Below are 23,619 nucleotides of genomic sequence, written 5' to 3'. Positions count from 1 at the left end.
AAAAATGCCATTCCTGGCACTTGGCAGACAGTGGCAGGCTGATCTCTGAGTTTGAGGCGAGCCTGGTCTATAGGTCAAATTCCAGGACAGCCAGGGCTACAGAGAGGAACCCTGTCTTGGGGGAAAATTTTTTTTCTGAAGGCGGGGAGGAGGTAGCAAACATGCAAATTTTAAAACAGCTTTTTAGTGTTAAGTAAATCTTAATCTTATCTTGGGTTATGACCTGGTAAACAAGCAAATGTGACATTATGGGACTCTGAAATTTATTCAGAAGGAGAAAAGAAAATCTGTGTTTTGTCCTTTTAAGTAATTGTAAATACTTGCATTTCCCTTCTCTTTCAGTTCCCGGAATGGATGGAGGTGCTTTAACTGACACAAGCCTCACAGATTCCTATTTCAGCACCAGCTTCATTGGAGTGAATGGATTTGGAAGCCCGGTAGAAACAAAGTATCCCTTGATGCAGGTATTCTCTGGGTGGATTGAGCTGTCCTCCATTCTTAAACTGTTGGGGTGGGAGGCAGACTTTAAGACTGGATGTCATTAGGGATGGAGTGAGTGAGAGCTTTCAAGGTAGGGTTTGGGAAGAGTGGTGGAAGCGGGGTGTGTAGAGGGTAGATGGAGACTAGTTGTATGTAGATAGTGTGTATTTAATTAAAGCTTGATAATGCTTGTAGTAAATTTTTAAAAGCTTAAACAGACATGCATATGCTATCAGTGTTGGAAAGAGAATCTCTCATGCCCACTCACCAGACATCTTGCTGACCTTTCCAGACAGCTGGCAGTACTGTTGATGGTTTCCCGAGCTTGCTTTCTAGTGCTCCACTGCAGGTTTCTGAATTTACATTAAAGCTGTTAAGTTTGAAGCCAGAGTGCTTGAGTGAAGTTATCATATGCTTCTTACAGCTGACTTTTCTCTTTGCCATAGCTGTGTGTGACACTGGGGACATTTTGTAGATAGATGAAGAAGAATTTTGTAGAATTAGAATGAACTTGGAAAATGTATTTAATGTTCTTTGGAAAACTTGGTCACACTAGTGAGAGTAGTCTCATGCCCTTTCTTGTTTCTGTGGTGCCTTCCAGATCCCCATAACTAAAGTAGGATGCTAAAACACAGGCTCTTCGGTTTCTTGTTAGTCCTGGACTGACTTTAGGAAGTCCATAGTTTTTGAATTTTTAACTTATTAAAAGCTGATGTTTCAGTGTCATTCTGTTCCTTTTGCTTTATTTGACTTTAAGCCTTTAAGTAAGCATGCATAGTCATGAAGGAATCACATCTCTCTCTTCATGTATGTGTCATGTATGTGTCGAGTATGTGTATGGCACAGGTGTGGGTACCCATGCATGATACATGGAGACGAGAGCTTTGTGCCAGTTGTTTACCTCTTTTATTGCACTTTTCCGTACTGCAGTGAGATGAGCTCTCTCACTGAACTAGAAGCTCATTGTTCTGGTTAGCCTGGCCAGCCAGAGCACCCAGGACCCACCTGTCTCCATCCCACAGTGCTGGGCTACAGTAAGCTAAGCCATGTCTGGTTTTTTACAGAGGCGCTGGAGATTCAGCTTTAAGCCCTCACTGTTGGTGAGCAAGAGCTTAGGCACTGAGCTTTCTACCCATTCCTGAATGTCTTAGTTTTTAGTAATCAATTAATATATAGTAATTTTGAAATAGGTCCTTCTGTGGCTCTGGCTAGCCAAAAATTTGCTGCATAGCCAAGGATGGATCACCTTAAACTTATGATCCCCACAACGGCTTCTACAAGTTCTGGGATTACACCACCACATGTATTACTATGTATGGCGTGTATATAATTTTATACTAAAATTGTCTCAAGAATTTGTCCTCCTGCTTCCCCTTTTAATGATGCTGAAACTGAGTAAGAAGCCAAATGACTTAATTTTGGGGTCACAGGGTTTAAGCTAGAGCTGAAAAATTCTTAAGATTACTTTTTCACAGACTGAATTAGCTTCATATATAGGATTTATTGGTTTTAAGATCTTCTAGATTAGACATAAAGGCAGTGGGGTGTAAAAGCAGAGAAGATATGCTGGGCAGACAGAAGGTGTATGAGGGAAAATAGAAATTGCGAGATGTTAGGGCATATATTGACTTCGTATAGTTACTTTCTACCTTCTTGAATGAGTGCTGGAATTTATGCCTTATGGACAGGGAAACTCACTTGTCTCGCCCATGCTAGTGAGTTACAGAATTGAAGTTCAGAATAGGCCTATGGCATCGGCTTTAAAATGCCTGGCTGATAAGAAAGTATTTGATGTGCTTCCCGGGAGTCTTTGTATAGGAGGTGTAATCTGAGCAGTAGTACTAGAATGTGTAGGAGGGAAGATGAGTTTGTCAGTCAGTGAAGTGAAAGATCACTCCTCTCTCAGTTTCTGTATCATTAAAAAGGAAGGGGAAGATGCAGCTTGGCCTAGTCAGTCTCACTGTTGGATGCTTTTATCCCACATTCCTCAGTGGCTCCGTATGCATATTTTATTTTTCAGAGAATGACTAGTAGTAGCAGCTCCCCAAGCCTTCTAAATGACAGTGCCAAGCCATACACAGGCCACGGTAAGATTTGATTGTGTGCATGAGCATGTGTATGTAACTCTGAAAGTAATATGATCATAGTAGATAATTTAGAAATTATGAATAACTATTAATTAGAAAATATCATTTAATCAAGATTTTGAATCACCCAATTTTCTTTTCATGTTTAATAAATAGAATAATTAAGATTACATTAAATATTTTAATCATGATACTTCTTGATTAATATGTTAAATTTTAATGCTTATTTTTATAGCCCTTATAGTTCTTTTACAAGAAGTGTCACTCTAGTGGACTATATGTGTGAATAGCTTTTAATTTTTGTCTTTTTTTTTTTTGCCAGTACTTTGAATCATTTGTTTTGGATAGATCTTAGCAATGGAATTATTTTAAAAATTATAAGCATTTAAATAACTTGTTATATTTTCAGATATTTTTCCTATGTTTTATTTTAAAAAGTGTTCCTTGGTTAAAAATGTGTGTGTGTGTGTGTGTGCGTGCACACACATACACATACATATACACATAATGCTAGTTATAAAGATCAATAAAATGTTAAAAAAAATTACTAATAATACATTTACATGTTGATTGTTTTCTGTGATAGATTTTTTTTGTATATAAAGTTTCTATATTATTTAGGAATTTCGTGTTCTGCTGAAGAAGAAAGGAACATTTTAATATTAGAAACTGCTTTGTATCAGGCAGTGGTGGTGCGCGCCTTTAATCCCAGAGTGGGAGGTAGGATCAGGTGAATCTCTGAGTCAGTGGCCAACCTGGTCTATGGAGCTCCACCTGGGACATCCAGGGCTACACAGAGAAATCCTATCTTGAAAAATCAAAAAAGAAAAAAAAAAAAAGAAAGAAAGAAAGATGCTATTTCTGTAGCATTCCTATATTTTTAGTTTTTTCCAGTATTGTTTAAATGCTATGCAAGGTCCCAAATGATATATAATAAATATATATTTTGAATGCCTAAAATGTATGTATCATGTAAAAACATTTTGCCTTGCTGTTTATCTTTTTTCTTTTTTTGTAGTTACTTACTTCATATCAAATCTTTTAAACTCCAGCAAACAGTTCACCACAAAACTCCAGCTAGAAGAAGGCAGAGAAACTAGGCGAAAATCTCTGTGTACTGTGTTGTGAGGGCATTCAGTACAGGCTTTGGGATCTCATACATAATAAGAGTAAAAATTACAAGATCTTTTAGTGCCCAGAAGTGAAAATGAAGTACTTTATTCTAAATCTTGTGTTTTTAAAAATTTTGATTTGCAAAGTGGGTAATAATTCAGAGTTTGCAGAGCATTGGCACTTTGAACCTATAAAACCTTTGGATTCTGTTTGTTTTGTAACATTGAATATTTTCATCTTTAAAATAAAAACTTACCAAGCATGTTAGAAGTCTTGATAAACTTAGAACTGTGGAGTAGTCTGTAGAGTAGATGGTCTGAGGGCCTAGCTGTTCTGTCTTATCTGAGCCTGGTCTCTTGGACTCCCTTTATTATCCCAGGGTCTCAGTTTTAACACAACTAGACTTCCTTCCCTCAAAACCATACCCCCAGTGTGACTAAAAAGATATATACTTGACTGAGTGGACAGCACTGTAGGCTGAGTGAAGTATGCGTCAGTTCGTGTCTCCTGCATTGAACACGCAGGTGTGTGAGCACTGAGCTTGCTTCTCTGGGCAGCACTGCCGGGTTAGCATGTACCAGCCTTGCTTGTTATCTGAGTTGTCTGGAAACCTGTGTGACTTGCCTTCCAGATCCTCTGACTTCATCTGCGTCATCCTTGTTTAATGACTTCGGTGCCCTCAACATCTCCCAGAGAAGGAAGGTAGGTGAAACTGAAATTGCAGTACAACTAAATGTGGTCTAGAGGTGACATGGGTACTGAGTACCAGCATTTTCCTTAGTGGGAGTAAGGCCTCTTACGGGCTGAGTGTTCTCGCCTTTACTTAAATTTCTCCTCATCTTTTTGCTTTCTCTCATTGCTTTTAGCTTTTTGAGTTGTGATCTTGCATAGCTCTGGCTGGCTTTGTATTTATGGTGGTTCTCCTGCCTGAGCCTCCCTAGTGTTGGGATTGTGGCATGCGGCACCTCCATGCCCGATGGCTCCTCTCTGATGTGGAATTGTCTCTGGTCTGTGTGCATGGGGTGAACAATTTTATGCAAAGGGATGAAATCCTTTGCTTGCTTTTTGTTATTTTTCTTCTGATGCTGTTAATATGACGCAGTGTAGGTAATTTTAACTACATTTTAGCCTTTTTTTTTTACACTTTATGACAAAATTTCAAAGGGTTTTCCATAATTTATACTCAATACAAAACAAATCTAAGATTTACAACTTTACATAATTAATCCAACTGTGAAGAACTAAATTTTAATTAGAATTCTATGGATTTGTTGTTAGTTTTGCTTTGCGGAATGGGTATGGGGGAAGGAAGACAGGGAGAACACAGTCTTACTTTTAGCTCAGGCTGGACTTGAATTCACAGTATTCCTTCCTCAGTTACAACTATGTGCCACCATGCTTAAGTCTTAAAACCCATTCGTGTTCCAAATTTGATTTAATTTGATGTAGTTTGTTATTGAAGTTATAGACTGTTGTAGAATTTATAAGGACTGATTTTTGTGGCACGTTGAAATGAATAGTTTGATGCCATGCTGATGTGGATAGTCAGAGAAGCTGGGCATCTGGTTAGGACCAGTAGCAGCTGGACCCAGGATCTTGATGGTTGTTATTGTGATGTTTAAACACTCTTTCCACCTAACTAGTGGGAGAGAGTCCCTAAGTTAAATATTAGTTTTATTAAGAATGAACTGAACAGGAGTTTGAGGGACAGGCAGGCATCTGGGTAGAGAGCAGCGTAGGTGAGCGTTTGGTAGACCGAGGTGATGATGTCATAACTAGGCTTATTCCCACACTTGATGAGGTGCATGTGTGAAACAGGAGTGTAGCCCTGTGCCTTTGTTAGTCATACGTCAGTAAGTTACTTACAGAACTTGAGGAGCTGGGTGTTTCAAAGACAGACATTTTATAGGACATGTGTAATCACGAGCACTCAGTGCACTGAACGTTCTCTCCATCTTGAGAGCAGGAACGTGATTAGAAATGCTTGAACGCTAGGCCTGAGAGATGCATGGTTTGGGCTTGATTTTCATAGATCTGTGATGGTTTTCACCAAGAATAAAGCTCGTTTTGTTGGGGTTGGGGATTTAGCTCAGCGGTAGAGCGCTTGCCTAGCAAGTGCAAGGTCCTGGGTTCGGTCCCCAGCTCCAAAAAAAAGCTCGTTTTGTTTACACACTTTGCTCACAGATTGCAATGCAGTAAAGCAGACGTGTTGGCAGTAAGAGAAGTAGCATTGAAAGCTGTCATGGCAGCAAAGTGGAAAAGCAGCCACTACCTGGAAATGAGTTATCTAGCGCTCTTTCTAGAAAAAGACAAGACTTCCCTTTGTCTTAATGGTCTGTCTAACAACTTTCTCTTACTAAGTGTCGTTTCTGATACCCGAGTAGAAATTAGAATAGTAATTGTGTATTTAAAAACATTCCTGTGAAAATTAAACTAATAGCTGGCTGCATCTTAAACAGCTGAAATACACTACTTAGAGCTGTTTTTGAATAATAGAGTAAAAAAGTCAATGGAGATTTTCAGGGGAAAAAAAATACAGCACATGGCTGGGTGTTTTGTTGTTGTTGTTGTTTGCTTTGCTTTGTTTGTGTTTTCCTTAGGAGAAAACAATAAAGGAAACAGCGTGTGAGTTCAGTGCTTTGCAGCCCAGGCTGGCCCAGACTTGCAGTGACTCTGTTCTGCCTCCTGAAACCTAGTCGTAGGCTGGAGCTGTCCCGCTGGCCTTCAGCGTTAGGATGTATTTTAATAGTAGCAGATTAATTATAGAGGGACCTACTTTACTCTGAGGTCCTTGGACCTCTAACCTGTGACCTTGTTCCATCATAGATTGTAATCTTCCCACTTGTGAAACGATAGGCACAGCCTAAGCAGGACGTTGTCTTTTCATCTCTAAAAACCGCAGTGCCTGTACATCAAGTGTTAGGACCTGACTGCAAAATCCCCTTTGCTGCTGTTGACACTGGGGAAGGGAGGGACAGATGGGGTTCTTTCCGTAGTTTGAGGTTTGTGCTATCTGTGGGTATGTGCATGGTGCAATTCCATGGAAGTAAATACAAATTATAACTAATTAAATTACATACTTGTTAAGCAGGGTAGCATAATTACTCACTGATACTTCAAAATAATGTCGGAGAACAGGTCATTCACTATCATTTCATAGCCTGTAAGTAAGGTAAGTTACTGTCCAAAATCTCAGGTGGGCTGGTCCCAACAGTCACGTCTTTACAATATGGGAACACATTAGTGAGTGCAAACTTAAAATGTTTGATGGTTGCAAAGTAGCAGTGAATTCTCTAGATCATGAGCATACATAGGGAAAAGATGTTTGATAGCAAAGACTGTGGAGAAGCCTAAACCATCTAGGTAGAAGGTACCCATGATTAGAAAGGAAACTCTTACACTGTCATTCACATATAAACTTAGGGATTAGGGTTGGACATCTTAGTATTTTTATGAACTTATTGAAGTAAAATGTGCTGTGAAAAGTAGTATAATGGGTCATAGCCATTCTCTGTCATTAGATATGTGAGAAGATTCCTGAACAATTCCATATATGAACATCTATATTCCTTTGCTCATTACAGGTAGACCAGAGCCAACGTAAGTGGAGTTTAGAAGGACCTGTAGCAATTTGAAAATACTGTGGCATCAAATAATATAATTATTTTTCTTGTAACTCATTTTTAATTTTATACAAATCATAGAACCATGATATATAAGAAATGATTTAAAATAATTTTATATTATGCTTGAGAAGCACTGATATTTTTGCCTTCTTGATTAAGAATATATATAGATTGAAAAGATTATAATATAAAATATTTCAAATTATTCTTAGGCTAGCTAGATACTGGAAGGATTAAATTAAGGAAAGTACAATTAAGATTAGCTACTGGTGCCAAGTCACTAAATCACAAATGTAAACATTAGGTATCAAGACTTTTGAAAACAATATTCTTAGTTAGCTATAGAACACAGGGGTGACTGTGCGGTGCTTTAGGCTCTGACGTGGTTCCTGCCGTGTGTAGTTTGTACAGGGCCACCACATGCGGTTGGTGTAAGCTGGGCAGAGGAGCAGTCTGAGCATTCCAATCAGTATTCTTGGATTCCCTTTTCTCTCTCAGAGTGATTGGTCACTTGAATTGATGTTTCTCCCTCTCCCAGAATAAAACACTCTTTAGGTACTTACTGTTTAGATTTTTTGGGCCTACCTTAGTGAGTTTTGGTCACTAAGACCGAAACATCAGTTCTAATGTGGGGTAGTGTGTTTATTTCTGTGAACTTTTAAGGCTTTAATGTTAAGTTTATTTCATGACATGTTAAGTTTTATTTCTGGAATGTTTGTTCTGCTACTGATTTTAAAGCTCATAGTCAGGTTGAGAGAAGGGGGCCAGGAGATGGCTCACCTGCTGTGCCTTGTGATGCGATGTGGGCGTGGGCAGTGGGAGGTGATGGTGGATTGCTTGGCTTGATTGGGCTCGGTTCACTGGCTGCAGATCGGTTCTAACCTCTTAACTTAAGACTGTGTACTGTCCCCATCACATAGCTTACTGATAAAACTATTTCCTGTTTTTTAAGGAGTACTTTATTTTTAATTGGTTGTTTAGTGAGCATTTGCGTTGAACTAAGAAAAAAATTCTTTCTCTTTATTTTTGGGGGGTGGTGGTGGGTGGAATGGGAAGGCAGGGCCTGTGCATAGCACTGTCTGGCCTGGCACTCACTGTGTAGAGGAGGCTGACCTTGATCCACCCAGCTCTGCCTCTCAAGTGTTGGGACTAAAGGTGTGCATATGGCTCTAAGACAGATTTCTTCAAATTCATAACTGAAACAATTTTGTCTCTGATTTTTTTTTCCAAAGGTAGCATTTTTTGTTTTGGAGGTTGTTTAAGAGTGTGTGTGTGTGTGTGTGTGTGTGTGTGTGTGTGTGTGTGTGTGTGTGTACACTTTAAACATCATATCCAAACAAGTGAAGTATGTACTTTTACACAGTATGTAACACTGTTGGACACACCTGTCATCCAGTCTTGAGGTATAGAGATTTTTGAGTTAGTTTTTATATGGCACCAGTTGTTTAGTAAGTATACGGTGCTTTTACCTCAGACCTCAGAGCTAGTAGGTCATTATGAGGCCATTTTATGAAGTATACCTGTTACCGAGAATGTGGCCTTGTTAGTCATTCATTTTGTTCTCCTAGGATGTAGGTGTAGGGGAATGAATTAGTAAAGATGACTTTAGCCAACCCATGTACAACCTGATAATTGTAGTTCTTAATTTTTTCCTTTATTTTTGAAGAAAGATAGCGAGTTAATCTTTTAGGCTTCATTATTTAGGGTAATTCTTTGACTATCATCTCTTACTGTTTGTTACCAATTCCTTCATGCTGGTAAGCTTGAGAGAGAGTTTCAGGTTTAGGTAAATGACGTGTGGAACATGGTGTGTTAAGAGCTACTTTAAGATGCAGTGTTGGTTTCTTAGAGACGGGGCACTATAATTAAGAGGACAGGGTTTGAGCCTGACCTTTATTAGTGGTGAGAGTATAGAGACGTATTTTAACCTTTTTAGGGTTTGTTTCAAATCCATAAAGTTGATGTAAGGATGGGTATTAGCTTCATAAAACCGTGCATATTAAACATATTAACAGATGTGCGGTATTTGTCATGAGCTTGTCAGTACTTAATCTTATAGCTTATAATTCTGAACTTCAGAAACCTAATCTCTTTCTGAGTATGTAGCAAGATTATTTCTCATTTCAAATCATAATAGGACAATTTTGAAGATACTCAGATTCATTTAAAGATTCAACTAAGCAAGTATATAGATATAAATTAAATTTTAAAAAAGTCAGTCTGGGGAAATAGATCAGTTAGTAGAGCGCTTGTCTTGCATATGTGCTTGTCAAACGTATATGATGCTTGGGATTGATCTGATCCCCAGAATTGCATAAATCAAATGTGGGTTCATACTCAGGAAGGGAAATGAGGAGGATCAGGAATTTTAGGCTAGCCTGGGTTACCTCAGACTGTATTTCACAAAAACAAAACAAGGGACTGGGAAGAGATGACTGTGTAGACTGCTTGCTGTAACAGACCAGGGGACCTGGTTGTGACCCCAGCACCACAGAGATGGCAATGTTGAAACCTGTGACAAGAGATTTGTTGGCTATGCCTAGATGTAATCCCAGCATCCCAAAGGCAGGAGAGAGAATTGCCTCAAGTTGGAAGCCAGCAAGGTCTAGGTACATGGTCATCCAAGGCAAGGCCCGTGTACCAAAATGGGCTTTAGTTAGTTTTAGTGGCCTGTTTGTACTGATTTGTTTGTACATTAATTACTGATCATTAATGGAATTATAATTGTTTTTTACAAGTAAAGATATACTGAAATAATTAGGCTTTTAGTTAACTAAGGGATGACCTTCTGGAGTTAGAGGAGATTGTGGGAGAAAAGCATGCTTATTTGGAAATCTGTGTAGTAAACTTTGGCTGTTCTAGTCAGTGGACGCCACACTCGGTTGTGGAGAGAGAGATGCTGGATTGTTACTGCAGAAGATAGTGGATTTGGACTGTCACTAAGCATTAGGTGAAGGGATATGTGTTTGCCCTGTGTTCATGACTTTTCACTTTTTTGAGCACGAATTTTTTAGTCATTGTTTCATAGTACAAATAATAAAGTCCTTGCTTATGAATTTGATATTTAGAGGGACTTCTTGTAGTTTGAGGTAAGGGAAACATTTTGTTTGGGGATAGCGTCTTGTTTTCTCCGGCCTGCCATTGTTTTGAGGATGGTGTGCAGTGCTCTGTAGTTACCAAGGACTCTGTGCTGTGAACACTGGCATGCTAGTTTTTATGTTTTACACAAGTGGACATCATTCCTTCTCTAGATTCTAAATGTTCTTGAAAAATGTACAGATTTTACTGTTCGTTTATTTCCATTTCTAAGAACAGAAAGGCTGACACAGGAATCTTGAGTTAGTGAATGAAACTTTTAAGTGTGGCAGTGCAGTAAGAGGGTCAGGAGTTCAAGGTCTCCTTCAGCTAGTTACACAGTGAGTTCAAAAGCAGTCCCGGCTATATAGACCCTGTCTCAAAAGCAACCCTTCTCCCCTGCATGATACCCCAGACAACATAAAAGTGCATAAGTACACGTAACCTGTCTTGTTAGAGTAGCTGCCCAGGCCAAAGTCTTAGGAAGGAAAGGATTTTGTAAAATGGGGGTAGGAGGAGGTGTTCAAGTAGTGGCTTTGAAGACTGAGTTTTAAGTCAAGGTTAAACATCGCAGAAAGCTGTGACGCAGCAAAGCCCTCCGTTTTGAAGGTGCCTCCCATCTCCATTGTATCACCAGTTGTTTTTATTTGGTTTGACTCAAGAACGGCACTTTCCAGTGTGGTCTTTAGCTGAGCAGTGCCTGGCAGTACTGGGTATGGTATAGAAATGAGACCTTGGTCTTACTTCTGGTTCAATGGGTCAGAATAATTGTTTTAAAATGACTTTTATGGTGAAGGGGATGAACCCGGGGCCTTGGCAGTGCTAGGCAAGTACGTAAGTGCTACACTGAGGTGTACGTCCTGAAGATCCTCAGGTTTGTCACACTTCTACTCTAGAATATAGTGTCAACCTTTTTTCTCTTGAAAACTTGCTCAAGATGCCTTTAAAACTAAATCCTGACAAAAAAGTAAGGCAGTGTTCAGCTACCACTGTCTAACTGTCTTAACTCTTAAATTTTGTAAGCTATAAAAGTCAGCCATCTTTGTAGACAATCTTGAGACTCCAGGTTAAAAAGAATGTGTGTCTTAGAGTGGGTGGAGTGAGGGGAAAGGAGAGAGTAGATGTTGTAGGCAGTACTGGGTGTCTGACCCCAGCACAAGGACACTGGGGACTCTGCTCTGTGCTGGATGGCTGGGCGACAGAGGGGAGAAGCTGTTTGTTAGAAGGCATAACAGGTCCCCATTTCATAATAGTAAGACAGCGGTGCACAGCCTGCTGGAGACAAGATCAGCACAAGTCTTGGCTTCTTCTTTTTTTTCTTTTTTGATTGCAATTTTCAATGCTTGTCTGAGGGTTTTAAAAACTAAGGGGAAGGAGAGAGGTATGTTTGCCTTGTGCTGAAGGAAAATTCACATAACATTTGTTTCCCTCCCTTCTTCCTCCTCACCCACTTGATTATGTTTTCCTGTTAGTCTCTCTTTCAGCTAGTCAGTAGTTTTTAGCCTACCAGTCCCTTTGCACTCTGAATGTATTACATTTGTCCCATGTTGTACCACTTAGCTAGAGGCGTGGCACCCTGTGTGGCGAGTCCTGGAGAGTTTTGTGTGATAATGTGGAGATAGTGCTGCTTAGGAGTCTACTAGGGAAGACGATACCTAAGCCTTAGAAATAAGGCTTGGGACATCCCGCTGTGAAGATTAGTCCAGGGTGTGGTGCTGAGTTTGAAAAAGCTTGGCCGAGACCTCTTTTCCAGAGTCCAGTCATTTGTCACTTGCTTCAGGCCTGTACCTCCTCCAAACCGCTGTAGAACCCCATTTCCGAAATGCAGCTACTTCTGCCAACTCTCTCTTTGCCGATTGAGGCGCAAAATGGTTAGCATAGGTTATGATACAATAAATGTTTTGTTACTGTTCTCAAGCTTCCATCTATGTCTCTCTTGAGTGGTCTGGTGATATGGGAACTCAGTGCCACCCTGCTTTGATCTTCAGTTGCGTTTCCCCAGGCCTCCATTCCCTACTTCAGATACAGTCTCAGTCAGCGCACATCCGGAGGACGCTGTCTCCCTTCCTCGGCCCACTTTCCCTCATTTTCTCCTGGTCTGGCACACTCGGTCTGCCTTAAACATCTGCTTAGGCACTTGCCTACTTGTGAAGTGCTTGTCTCTGCTCTCTTGGGCCTCAGTCATGTGTGTTACTGTACCTTGGCAGTGAGTTAGACGTCCCTGTGGAGCCTCCTAGACTACAACCCCGTTCAAGGAAAGGAACATGTGCGCGGCATTGTATTCTAAGCACCTGCAATATGTTGTTCCCAACACAAAGTCTTTTCTCAGATGTTCACTTGTAATTTCTTTTTTCTAGTACTCACCCAGCTGAAATTAGCTTACAGATGAAACATTCTTGTGGTTTTGTTCTGTGCAGTGAGGCTTGTATATAAGGTCCTCTTTATTTCTCCCATACCCTTCTTTTTTTCTTTGCTATACCTTCATGCTCCTTGTTGCTGCCGCTTTTTTGAATGTCATTTTGCTTTGTGACTTTGTTCCTGTTGCCTTTCTCCCTCTCCACCCCTCTCTCTGTCTCTGCTCTGTCTCTCTTCCTGTCTCTTTCCTCCCTCCCTCTCCCTCTCCTTCTTCCTCTCTCCCTCTCCTCCTAGGGTCTCACTATGTAATGTAGCTCTGGCTGCCTCCCAGCTGCTGAGACTAAAGGCCTGTGCGAGCTTCTTCTCTTATTTTAAATGATGGTTCTGCTTTAGATCTTTAGTGTCCTGAAGAACCGTGCAGCTCGCGGGCTGCTTATTTGAAGAGCTTGTGTCTGTTGTGGCCCCACTTCACAGATCTCTTTAGTTGCAGGCACTGGGTATGGAAGAGAGGGAAAGGAGTAAGAATTGTTTGGAAAAACCAAGAAACAATTAATGAAAATTGTTGTCAACAAAAGATGATGTAATTGTTTTCTGTATTACTAGTGTGTGACATGGAAGCTAAATTACACTGACTGTGTCAACCGGATCAAAAAGAAACTGAATAATAAATTGCTGTAGAACATTTAAAGTTATATATATTATATATATCATTTCAGTATATAGTTAGAATTGAAATATCTTTGTCTAAGTGTTTTGACCAGTTGTGACTTGTAAAACAATTGCTTGCTATATGCAGAAGTGTTGTGCCTGTGTGTATGTCTGCACCTTGTATGTGCAGCGTCTGTGGAACCCAGAAGAGGGGATCAGGAGTCCTGGAACTGGAGCTGCACATGTGGTGGGTGCTGAGAACCAAACCCAGAATCTTTGGAAAAGCAGCCAGAGCTCTTAACCAGTGAGCCATCTCCCCTCACTCCACTGTGATTTTAATGGGCTTTTGATATTTTAATATTTGTGATAGAGGTAGAAGAATTTATATCCCAGGATTTTCTAAAATACAGTTTTAATAGTAAATGTTTTATTAAGGTTATTTTCACTATATATCAAAGCCTTACAGTAATTGATTTGAACACCAAAAATGTATGAGTTTAATCTTAACTTTTTTAAAATTGTTCCAATTAAAATGTGATTGTGGCATGAGCCATGAAGCACATGGAATATTCTCACCCAGAGACCTTCTCTCTGCTTTAGACTTGCAAGGAGCTGCTTTAGCGTCATAAACCTCTATTGTTCAGATTATTGGGTAGGTTCTTTCTTAATTCAAGCTTAACTAGTTTTTATTCACCTTATTAGTATAGGTCTTATGAAGAGAACTGTGTTACATAGAATAATTTCAATAGGTATTTCCAGGGTTTGGAAATTTAGAAATCGTGTATTTTTTTTTTAATTGCTGATTGTATCCCTGTCCTTTTAAATTTTATTTTCTGTGTCAGTGTGTGTGGCTGCATGTATGTATGTGCACAGTGTGTGTGTGTGTCTGGTACCTGTAGAGGTCAGAAAAGAGTGTTAGAGCCCCTGGAACTGGAGTTACATACAGATGTATGTAAGGTGCCACATGGGTGTTGGAGATTGAACCCTGGGTCTTTTGAAAGAGCAGCCAGTGCTGTTAACCATTCAGCCAGAGCTCTCCAGTCTCTCTCAACTTCTTTCAAGTACAATTTTGCTGTGAAGTTTGGGCTGGCCCAGGATTAAGAATACTTCTACTTCAGCCTTTTGAGTGCTGGGATTATAGGATTTTGCACCAGCATTCACAGCAAAATATGTTCCCTTTATATTAGATTTAAAAATAAAAACTCTCCCCTTGATGTTGCAGCCCAATGATTTTTAGTACTCTTAGTACATTACATGTCAGGGCATAGCAGTCAGTAAGTATGTAGATCTTATGTCAGTTTTTTAAGGAGACACCTTTTCAAGCATGTATCAGTTTATATGCTAAAGGGGACACGCATACATGTACATGTTTATGTAAGTTGTATTTATGCACATGTTACCTTTAAGGTTCATTGAATGTAGTTTGTACTTGTTATAATTAAGGGATAATGGTAGGCTCGAACATCTCATACAGCTCTGCTGGCTGCTGTGAGGATGGTGTACTAACTGTACTAGTGTGTTAACAAGTGAATTGTTAATAACAATTTGCTATTTTGTTGCACAGTTTATTCATTATTAGTCTCTTCAGGTTACTGAAATAAAAAAGTAATTTTTGTTATTATTGTACTGTATTATTAGACTGTATTATTTCAGTTCTTTCAGTATCTTACTTTGCTTGTTTTAGAGTGATTGCTATATTCCAGCCTATCGTTCACAGAATTAAAACGATTTACAAGATTATTAGCGATCAGTTGCTTCCTTTAATTGGAGTAGTTTTCAGCAGGAAATAAGATAGTGAGAGGAGTTGCTGAAGAAGATTGCAGAGTTGTTTTTTTAATCTCTACTTTGTGCCCCTGAAACCATTTTTCCCTATTTCAGTAAGAATAGGTAAGTTCATTGGGAGGTTATGTAAAGCATTCACCTTGCTAAGTTAATTTCTATTCGTGAAGTTATAAGATCAGATAATTCCCTACATCATTGGTTATTTATGTAACATTGTTCAGCCTTTGAGTGCTGTGGATTATATTAGAGAGGTCTGGTGAGGGTGGGAGATGGTGGGTGGTTATAAACTTGGAACATTCTTAGCGATTTTACTTGTTTCCTATCCCCCTTCCTAACATATCCTGCACTTTGATCATACTAGGTTAGATTAGTGTGGGGATGTTAGGAGTGGCTCGGTTTCTTTCCTTCTTTCTCCTAGCCAAGGAAGTATCGCCTGGGGATGCTGGAGGAGAGGCTAGTTCCGATGGGATCCAAGGCACGAAAAGCAAAGAACCCTATTGGCTGCCTTGCTGACAGGTGTAAATCAGGAGTACCCATCAATATGGTTTGGTGGAACAGAGTCACAGAAAACAATTTACAGGTAAAAATAATTTTTCTTAGACATATTTTGAAAGTGATTCTTGGTTTCTTTGACTGGGCTGGTGGATATGAAAAGATGGGCTGGCCTAGTTAATACACTTAAGTCATTCAATGTAAAGTCAAGCAAGGTTAGTAGTCTATTAACGAGCCATTATAGATGAGTTTTGTTTGGTGTGAAACAGGGATTCTCTTTGTAGCCCTGGTGTCCTGGAACTTGCTCGGTAGACCAGGCTGACCCTGAACTCAAAGATCCACCTGCCTCTGCGAAGAGTGTGCCACAGTCTGTGCCTCACAGATGAGATATTTGTTTGGCCTTCTTTTTTGTCTCCTCTTCTTCCTCCTCTTCTTCCCTCCCTCTTCCTCCTCCTTGTTTTCTTCCTCCTTCTGTTCCTCCTCCTTTTCCTCCTCCTTCTGCTTGGGAAACTTTACTTGCTTTTTTTTCTTTTCTTTTTTTTTTTTTTTTTTTTGAATTTTGCATTGACTTGTGAGCTACACATGTGTTCATGTGTATATGTGTATGTCATAGAGCACACATGTAGGACAGAGGACAACCCATGGAGCCTACCATGTGGGTCCAAGGAATCAAATTCATATTCTTAGGCTCAGCAGCAAGTATCCTTACTCACTGAGGATCCTTACTCACTGAGTATCCTTACTCACTGAGCCATCTTGTCGGCTCTATTTCTTGATTTTTATATTACCTTTTTTCTTTTCAATTTTATTTGAAGGTATATATTTTATTTTCCTGTTTCTTGGTATTAGGGAGTCAAACCCAGCTCCTCATCCAGTCCTGGACCTCGCTCTGTAGACTGGGTTATTCTTGAACTCATAGAAATCTGCCTGCCTCTACCACCCAGTGCTGGGATTGAAGGCGTGTGCTGCTACTGCCTGACTTATGGTTTCATTCTTAAAAAGTGGAAGTTATATGGTAGGGATAGTACTGTTAATCATAATTTTAGTTAGAAATTTGTTTTTCCTTCCAGATTTTGGTTTAATTAGTATTTAAATATTCAAACCCAATATTAAATTAAAAATTCAAACCCAACATGTTGTATACAAAAGATAATACAATCTTAATAACTTGGTTTCACTTCTGTTTTTAAATTTGATCCTATAGCATTTTACTTGGTAATATTAACTTAGTAGCCATAACTATGTTGACTTTGGCATAAGAATAATTTATTGCAGAAAATATCTCAAAGTGTGGTATTTTCCCTAATGGAAACTTCAAAGTTAAAGAAAGCCAATCAACCAGAGAGTTTCAGAAAGTCATATTTAAAACAATTTTGTTGAAATGTTTCAATTATGTTATGAATGCTATATTCATATATTAATAAGTTTCAATAAAATTTTCTTCTCTGAGATCTGTAGAAAAAGCCATTTTGTTTGGCTTACTACAAATGTTTTTCCGTTTTAAAATGGAGTTCTGAAAATCTGCTAGGCCAGCCAGCTAAGTCGGGTGGGACCCTGACAAAGCCAAGGTTCAGCTCCCTTGGTTCTTTCACTGCATCTGTTCCGAGTGTCTTTTCTCAGGTAAAGGTGTAAGTAAAACAATAGGTTAGTAAGAGAGTGCGTATTTGAGGTACAATTCTTAAAATTGCTAGTAAAAACAGTTTGTGCTAGAGAGGGGACTCTGAGGTTAAGAGAGCAGAACATTGGCTGCTCACAACCATCTATAACTGTCTCCACGGTGTCCAACACCCTCTTAAACAAACAAACGAATAAAAATTGTCATTAACGTGTGAAAACTGGAATCCCAGTCATCTGATCCTGACATATTTCCAATGTTGTGACTTTATGCTTCATATTTCTTTTAAAGCATGGGAAATGTCCTCCCAACTCAGAACTTATAAGCTTGAAAACGCCTCCCACCTGAGTCACATGCTGAACTCCTGACGAAACTCATCTGGTCTCATTACTGTACCTGTGAGTCCTAAACCAGGAGCCTGTAGTAGTTCTGAGCCAAGGTGGTCATTGCACTGTGTTTTTTTTTTTTTAATCATAGAAATAAATTCCATACCATTTTGGGACCTGTTACTATGGTTTTATATTTTTGACATAAAAATTTTAAAACAGTTTTATATCCAGATTCATTATTTGCATTTTTGTTTCATTTTTAAACTATTAGATCTTCTCATTCTAAGGTCACTTTAAAAGTTTATTTATATTTTACTAAAAATTTATAGCCATATCTCAGGTGGTAACCTTGATACTCTGTTTTTGCATTTGTTGTCTTTCGGTTAAATGTTTATGGCATGAGTATTATAGTTCAGCGAAGAAGCTGAACCATCAGAGAGAAGTAAAGTAAGAGTATAAAGAGTCAGCAGAGAGGTTGGAACGCGTGCTTTTCAGACCTGGTAAGAAAGCAGCTCTCTGCTTTCACTCTTGTCTCTGAATTAGCAGGGTAATTGTGTATGGAACTGTGTACCTGAGCTTCTGCCAGGGAACTTCACTCTGAGGATGCCAGTGATTAGAGTTCACTACATAGGACTATGGCTTAGGCAGAATCTGTGCCATCTGAAAAGCTAGACCTTTCTCCTCTCCTCTCCTCTCCTCTCCTCTCCTCTCCTCTCCTCTCCTCTCCTCTCCTCTCCTCTCCTCTCCTCTCCTCTCTTCTCTTCTCTTCTCGCTTTTCTTTTCCTTTCCTTTCTCCATGTGGAGAGGTTTGAGAAGAGGAGAGGAGAGGAGAGGAGAGGAGAGGAGAGGAGAGGAGAGGAGAGGAGAGGAGAGGAGAGGAGAGGAGGCCGACCATGAGCACGTGGAGGGAAGGGGTGGGGGCTGCAGAGAGAAGGGGCAGGGAAGAGGGGAGTAAAAGTGACCTTTTTCTTGTGATTTATTGAAATGACATCAAGGTATCTTCCTGAGATTTTTAAACATTTCTTTTCATTGATTTATTGATCTTGACTTTACAACTTGGGTTTTTTGGTTTTTTTCCCCCACTTACGAAAACCAGTTAAACATTAACAATGACATCTGTTTTGAGGCTTTGTTTTCAACTTAATTAACTTATTTATTCTTCGATAGTTTTATGCATGTATATAGTGAATTTTAAGTGACCTTTACTCCTGTTACTGTCTCTTCTTCCATTGAATCCCTCTTTTCCAATAGTCTCCTCTCACTTTCCATGTCTTTTCTGTTGTGAGCCATTGAGTTTAGTTGGAATTGCTGGCCTGAGCATGACTGGGTGCTCATTGACTGGCACAGTCCTACTTCTCAGTGGCTACATCACTGAAGAAAATGACAGTTCTTTCTCCAGTAATCACCAACTGCCAGTAGTTCCTCAGGAAGGAGTGGGGACTCCTGAGCCCTTTCCTCATCCTTGCTGAAATGTTAGCAGGTACAGTCTTGTTTGGGTAGTCATAGCTGCATTGAGTTTGTGAGTAGCCTTGTCTTGTCCAGAAGGGGTTTTGGGTTTGTTTTTTTAAAATACATCTCTTTATCTTTTGGGTGTGTTCTACTGTGTGTGTGTGTGTGTGTCTGTCTCTGTCTGTCTGTCTGTCTGTCTGTCTGTACACGTACACGCACGTATGTATGTTCGTATGTGTATAAGTTGGTATGTAGTATATCTGGTGCCTCGAGCTGTATTCCTTGGAGTTCTGGATGGTTATCTTGGTTCTGGGAACTGACTTGTGTCTTTCTTAAGAGCAGTGTTTTTAAACTTGAGCCATCTTTCTAGTTCCCTTCATTTAAAAACTGTTATATGGGTTGTGCCTGCATGTATGTGTATGTACTGTGTGCTTGCCAATGCCCATAGAGGCCAGAAGGGGGCATCACAGATCCTAAAAACTAGAGCTACAGACAATTGAGAACCATTTTTTTGTGGGTACCGGAAACTGAGCTTAGGTCCTCTGGAAGAGCAGCCGGGAGTCATCTCTCCAGTTGAGTGAAGGATGGTAGAAATATAAATTTATGGTGTTCTTGGTAATAACACATGCCCAGTGAAGCCGAAGAGGTAGAAAAGCCAAACTCTTGTTACTTTCGATGGTAATCTCAGCAGTCAGTCAGTTATTTTCTGTAGCAATGATTTTAAACTTATGGTGATTTAATCTGAGTTTAATAAGAGGTGTAGTTAAAATCAGAAGAGAAGGCATAGGGTGTACTATACCTGTTTTGAAAGAAACTGACCGTTCCAGAGTCAACATGGCAAAAATAATAGCCTAATTAGCAGATTTTCAATTATACTTATCTGGCCAATTTTCAACTTGTTAATTTATGATTTTTTTAAATTAAGTGTATTTAATTCTTCCTGATTGCCCAGACCCTCTCCTTTAAAAGATTTCCGTTAGGGGACTTTGCTTGGCTCCATTTTCTTGTTCATCTCTTATCTCTCAGAAGCTTTGCTTATATTTTCTCATCTTTCTTTAAAGCCTGTGTGCTTAATCTTTCAAGATTGACTATTTTCCACTACATCTCTTTACTTCACACTTATGCCATCATCAACCTTATCATCATTTCTCTGTGTTTTACGTCTCCTCCTCCTTTTTTTTTTTACCCCCACCCCCATCATCAACCAGTTGAGAATAAAATTCAAACACCTCTCAGCAAGGATCGTGAACACTTTTCCTGTTGAAGTTGCCTTTTTCCTTTTCCACATGTTCAGGTTTATCTGGCTTTTGTCAGTGTGAGAAAGGGCTCTAAAGCAGCAGTTCTCAGCCTGGGGTTGAGTGACACTGTCACAGGGGTCCCTAATACCATCTGCATGTCACATGTTTAGGACTCATAACAGTGACAAAATTATAATTGTAAAGCAGCTACAAAGTGATTTTGTGCTTGGTCACCATAGCATGAGGAACTGCATCAGAGGGTAGCAGTGTTTGGGAGATCAGAACCACTGCTTAGATAGAGTAGCTGGTTCCACTGCCAGCTAGGACGGGGCACTGCCTTTCAATTAGATCTTAGAGTGACGACCCCACCCCCACCCCCCAACACACACACACAGATATTCAGGAGGTAAATGATATTGTCACACCTCAAACCAGCTGACGTTCACAGTAGTTCAGTTTTTGTGTTTCTATTTTCCTTTCTGCCTATGTTTCTTATTCATTGTACTTAGTTTGTCCTCAGGTTCCTGTTGTTTCACTGTAAAACTTTTCCTTCTCCTTTCCCTTTTGAAGTTCTTGTGTGGAACTTAAAACTTGCTGCCTTGTTTGAAGAACACATGGGTCCCAGGCTTGGGTTGGCATGGCCACTTACTTTTTGGGCAGGTCTACAGATTTGAATTACTCATGAAAATCCTGTAATTCTCCTCATCCTCTTCAGTTTCTTTTCAGCTTTCCTTTGTGCTACCTGACGTCCATCTTGGTGACCAAATTTAAGCTAGTAAGTGACAGCCTTGACAAAGTTGTATTGTGTTGGTACTTTGTTACTCATTCTTTCTTTCTTTGTTATTGTTACTGTTATTAACATTTTTAGGGAGCAGGGTCTCTCTTCTGTATCTCTAACTGTCCTGAAATTGGTTATGTAGGCCAGGTTGACTTTGAATTCATAGAAAGTCACCTGTCCCTGCTTCCCAAGTGTTGTGATGAAGGCCAGTGCCACCAAGCCCAGCTTCTTTTGTTCTGTAATCTTTTTTTATTTTTTGCTCATCCTTGGCTGTCCCAACCCTGAACCTGTTTGCGGTTGGGCATTGAGATAGGTACACAGCGTGGGTTGGGTATTGAGAGGGGCACACGACTCGGGTGTTGGGATTAAAGCACAAACAACTACACCTGGCAAAACTAAATGTTTGCCTTCGAGTGCTGTGCATGCACCACCACTTCTTAGGGGATGAGAACTACCGAGGAATTCCTGCCGATTAACTGAGGGATGAAAAACTGGACAGTATATGCTACTATTGTATTAAATATAACAGTCATGTTCTCCCCATTTGACAAATGGAAAACTGCTTTAGAAATAAACCCGGTTTTAATTCATCAAGATCTAAATCCTGAGATTTTTCTTATACTGTCTGCTTTTATCCCTGCTCTTTGATAGTCTGCTTGTGGTACCTCTTCTGTTTCTCTTTTTCATGATTTCTGATTTATTCATACCTTTCACATAAGTGTCTGAACATTGTACTGGATGCTTTAAGATCTGTTGCTGGCCTCTCCATCTGTCTACATACATTGTATTTTTCTAGGATGGACTCTTGCTTTTCTTGGAAGGATGGTGGTTCATAAAACACACGCCCTGTAACATGTTACTGAGTCTCTGTAGCTGTGTGACCCTGTATCATTGTAAGTGGAACCTGAAAATGTTTCTTTTCTCTCAGGAGAGGGTGTTAACTGGCCTTCCTGTGAGCACTGTTCAAGTGTCTGTAGGAAATAGAATTTCACTGTTCTCCAGTAGTGCTTAGATAAAAGTTTTTCTGTTTTTGCATGATTTTCTTTAATCTGCTTGTTCTTTTCCATTTTCCATTGGATTGTACACTATTTGATACTTTGCTTTTGTTTATTCTCAGAGTATTTTGGTCATCTGTAAGCATCACTGAGCAGTGTGTAATTTCTTAGCAGTTATTCTAAAACCCTATGCATACATAGGTGTGTGTGTTACGCATTCATGAGCACACAGACCTATGTGTGTGCTTATGGAGACAGAAGTTGACGTTGGTCTCGTTCTTCATACCTCATTGCTTTATTTTAGTTTTTTAAAGATATAGTTTATGTGTCTGGTTGGTTGTCTGCATGTATGGATGTGTGCCACCTGTGTGCTTGGTGACCGTGTTCCATCTTGTAAGAATCTGGTGCCTGCTTGAATGACAGGATTGAGAGATGTAAAGTTCTACAAAGTTTTTGTGGTATTAGAGATTAGAATTTGCCCAAAAGTACTGATGTATTAAAACCACACTCTTTCTGCCTCAGAAGTTTTAAAAGAGTTCTGAACTGGAAGTTTTGCGCATTACTGCGATAGTGGCTTACCTGGTAAAATGATGAAATGCATGAACACTGTGGGGGGTTTGCTGGGTCCGGCATGGCTGCTTAAGGGGAGTGAGACACATCCTGCCCCTGGCCATTGATCCCCATGATCTGCACGATGCCCACAATGCCCACGTGTGCTGCTGGTTGCTGTTGCCCTGAAGCTGATCTGCTGTCTACTGCTTTACTTCCAGTCTCTCTTTCTGGGGAGTATCCTTCCCTTGTTACTTGGAGCTGGCCATGCCATAAGAACGAAGCAGATGATTCTCACAATGAGGAATGGAGGTGGTTAGGAAGCTGTGGAGGATGAGGAGCAGCCTTCTGCTTGGCCTTTAGGGCGTGGGAAAGGATGTAGACACCATAACCACAAAGGCCATAAAAGCCTACATGGTCCTTTGTAGAAATAGTTCTTTGCCAGACTTGGCCTTAAATTGGCAATCACGAGGCAATACACGCACACCGCCCCATTCCCCGTACCCCTCAGTTCCCCCTCCCTCTGCCCTCGTCCAGTGACTGCTGCATTAATTAGCCAGGGTGAACTTGAGGACATCAAGGACAGAGCTAACGTGTTCTCAGGAAGGAAAGGCATGGGTAGGAGAAAATGGGAATCTATAGAGTACAAGTGAGCATAGACGGGCTTATCTTCCAGGAGAAAGACCTAGATGTAATGTAGAAACAGTATTAGAGGGACATGAGTACATGAGGCCACAGGATTGCTAGGACAAGCAAGCAAAGATTAGAGAATTAAAAAGTTAGTACTTTGTTCTTCTGGCTGCTTGGAAGAATTGGAGTTGGTAATAGCGCCTAACTGTTACTTAACATAGATTTTAGAACTTTGTAAGGAATCATTTTAATTTTAGTAGTGTATCATCTTTCAGCTTTACATGAAAGTAGTTACCAAAGACTGCTGTCTGCTGTACCAAGAAACCTCAAGAGCTGTGCCAGCTTCCTGTTGAGGACAGGCAGTGTAAAACCAATGAG

General features: G+C 39.9%; 1 protein-coding gene across 2 annotated transcripts in view; it reads left to right on the top strand.

Moving 5' to 3' along the window:
- The window catches only part of Pan3 (poly(A) specific ribonuclease subunit PAN3), a 115,336-nt gene that overhangs the window by 18,484 nt on the left and 73,233 nt on the right, over window positions 1-23,619 (top strand). Inside the window, exons 2-5 of one of the 2 annotated variants that reach the window (XM_032886654.1) lie at window positions 343-464; window positions 2,501-2,567; window positions 4,312-4,382; window positions 15,585-15,746. In XM_032886654.1, the coding sequence (XP_032742545.1) occupies window positions 343-464; window positions 2,501-2,567; window positions 4,312-4,382; window positions 15,585-15,746 (422 nt within the window). The remainder of the gene's footprint in view (window positions 1-342; window positions 465-2,500; window positions 2,568-4,311; window positions 4,383-15,584; window positions 15,747-23,619) is intronic. The other variant, XM_032886655.1, reaches the window with a different exon arrangement.

The sequence above is a fragment of the Rattus rattus genome, chromosome 16 (assembly GCF_011064425.1).
Source record: "Rattus rattus isolate New Zealand chromosome 16, Rrattus_CSIRO_v1, whole genome shotgun sequence".
NCBI lineage: Eukaryota > Metazoa > Chordata > Mammalia > Rodentia > Muridae > Rattus > Rattus rattus.
Note: the sequence above shows the minus strand (reverse complement) of the source record. Positions and strands in the feature narration are given on the sequence as shown.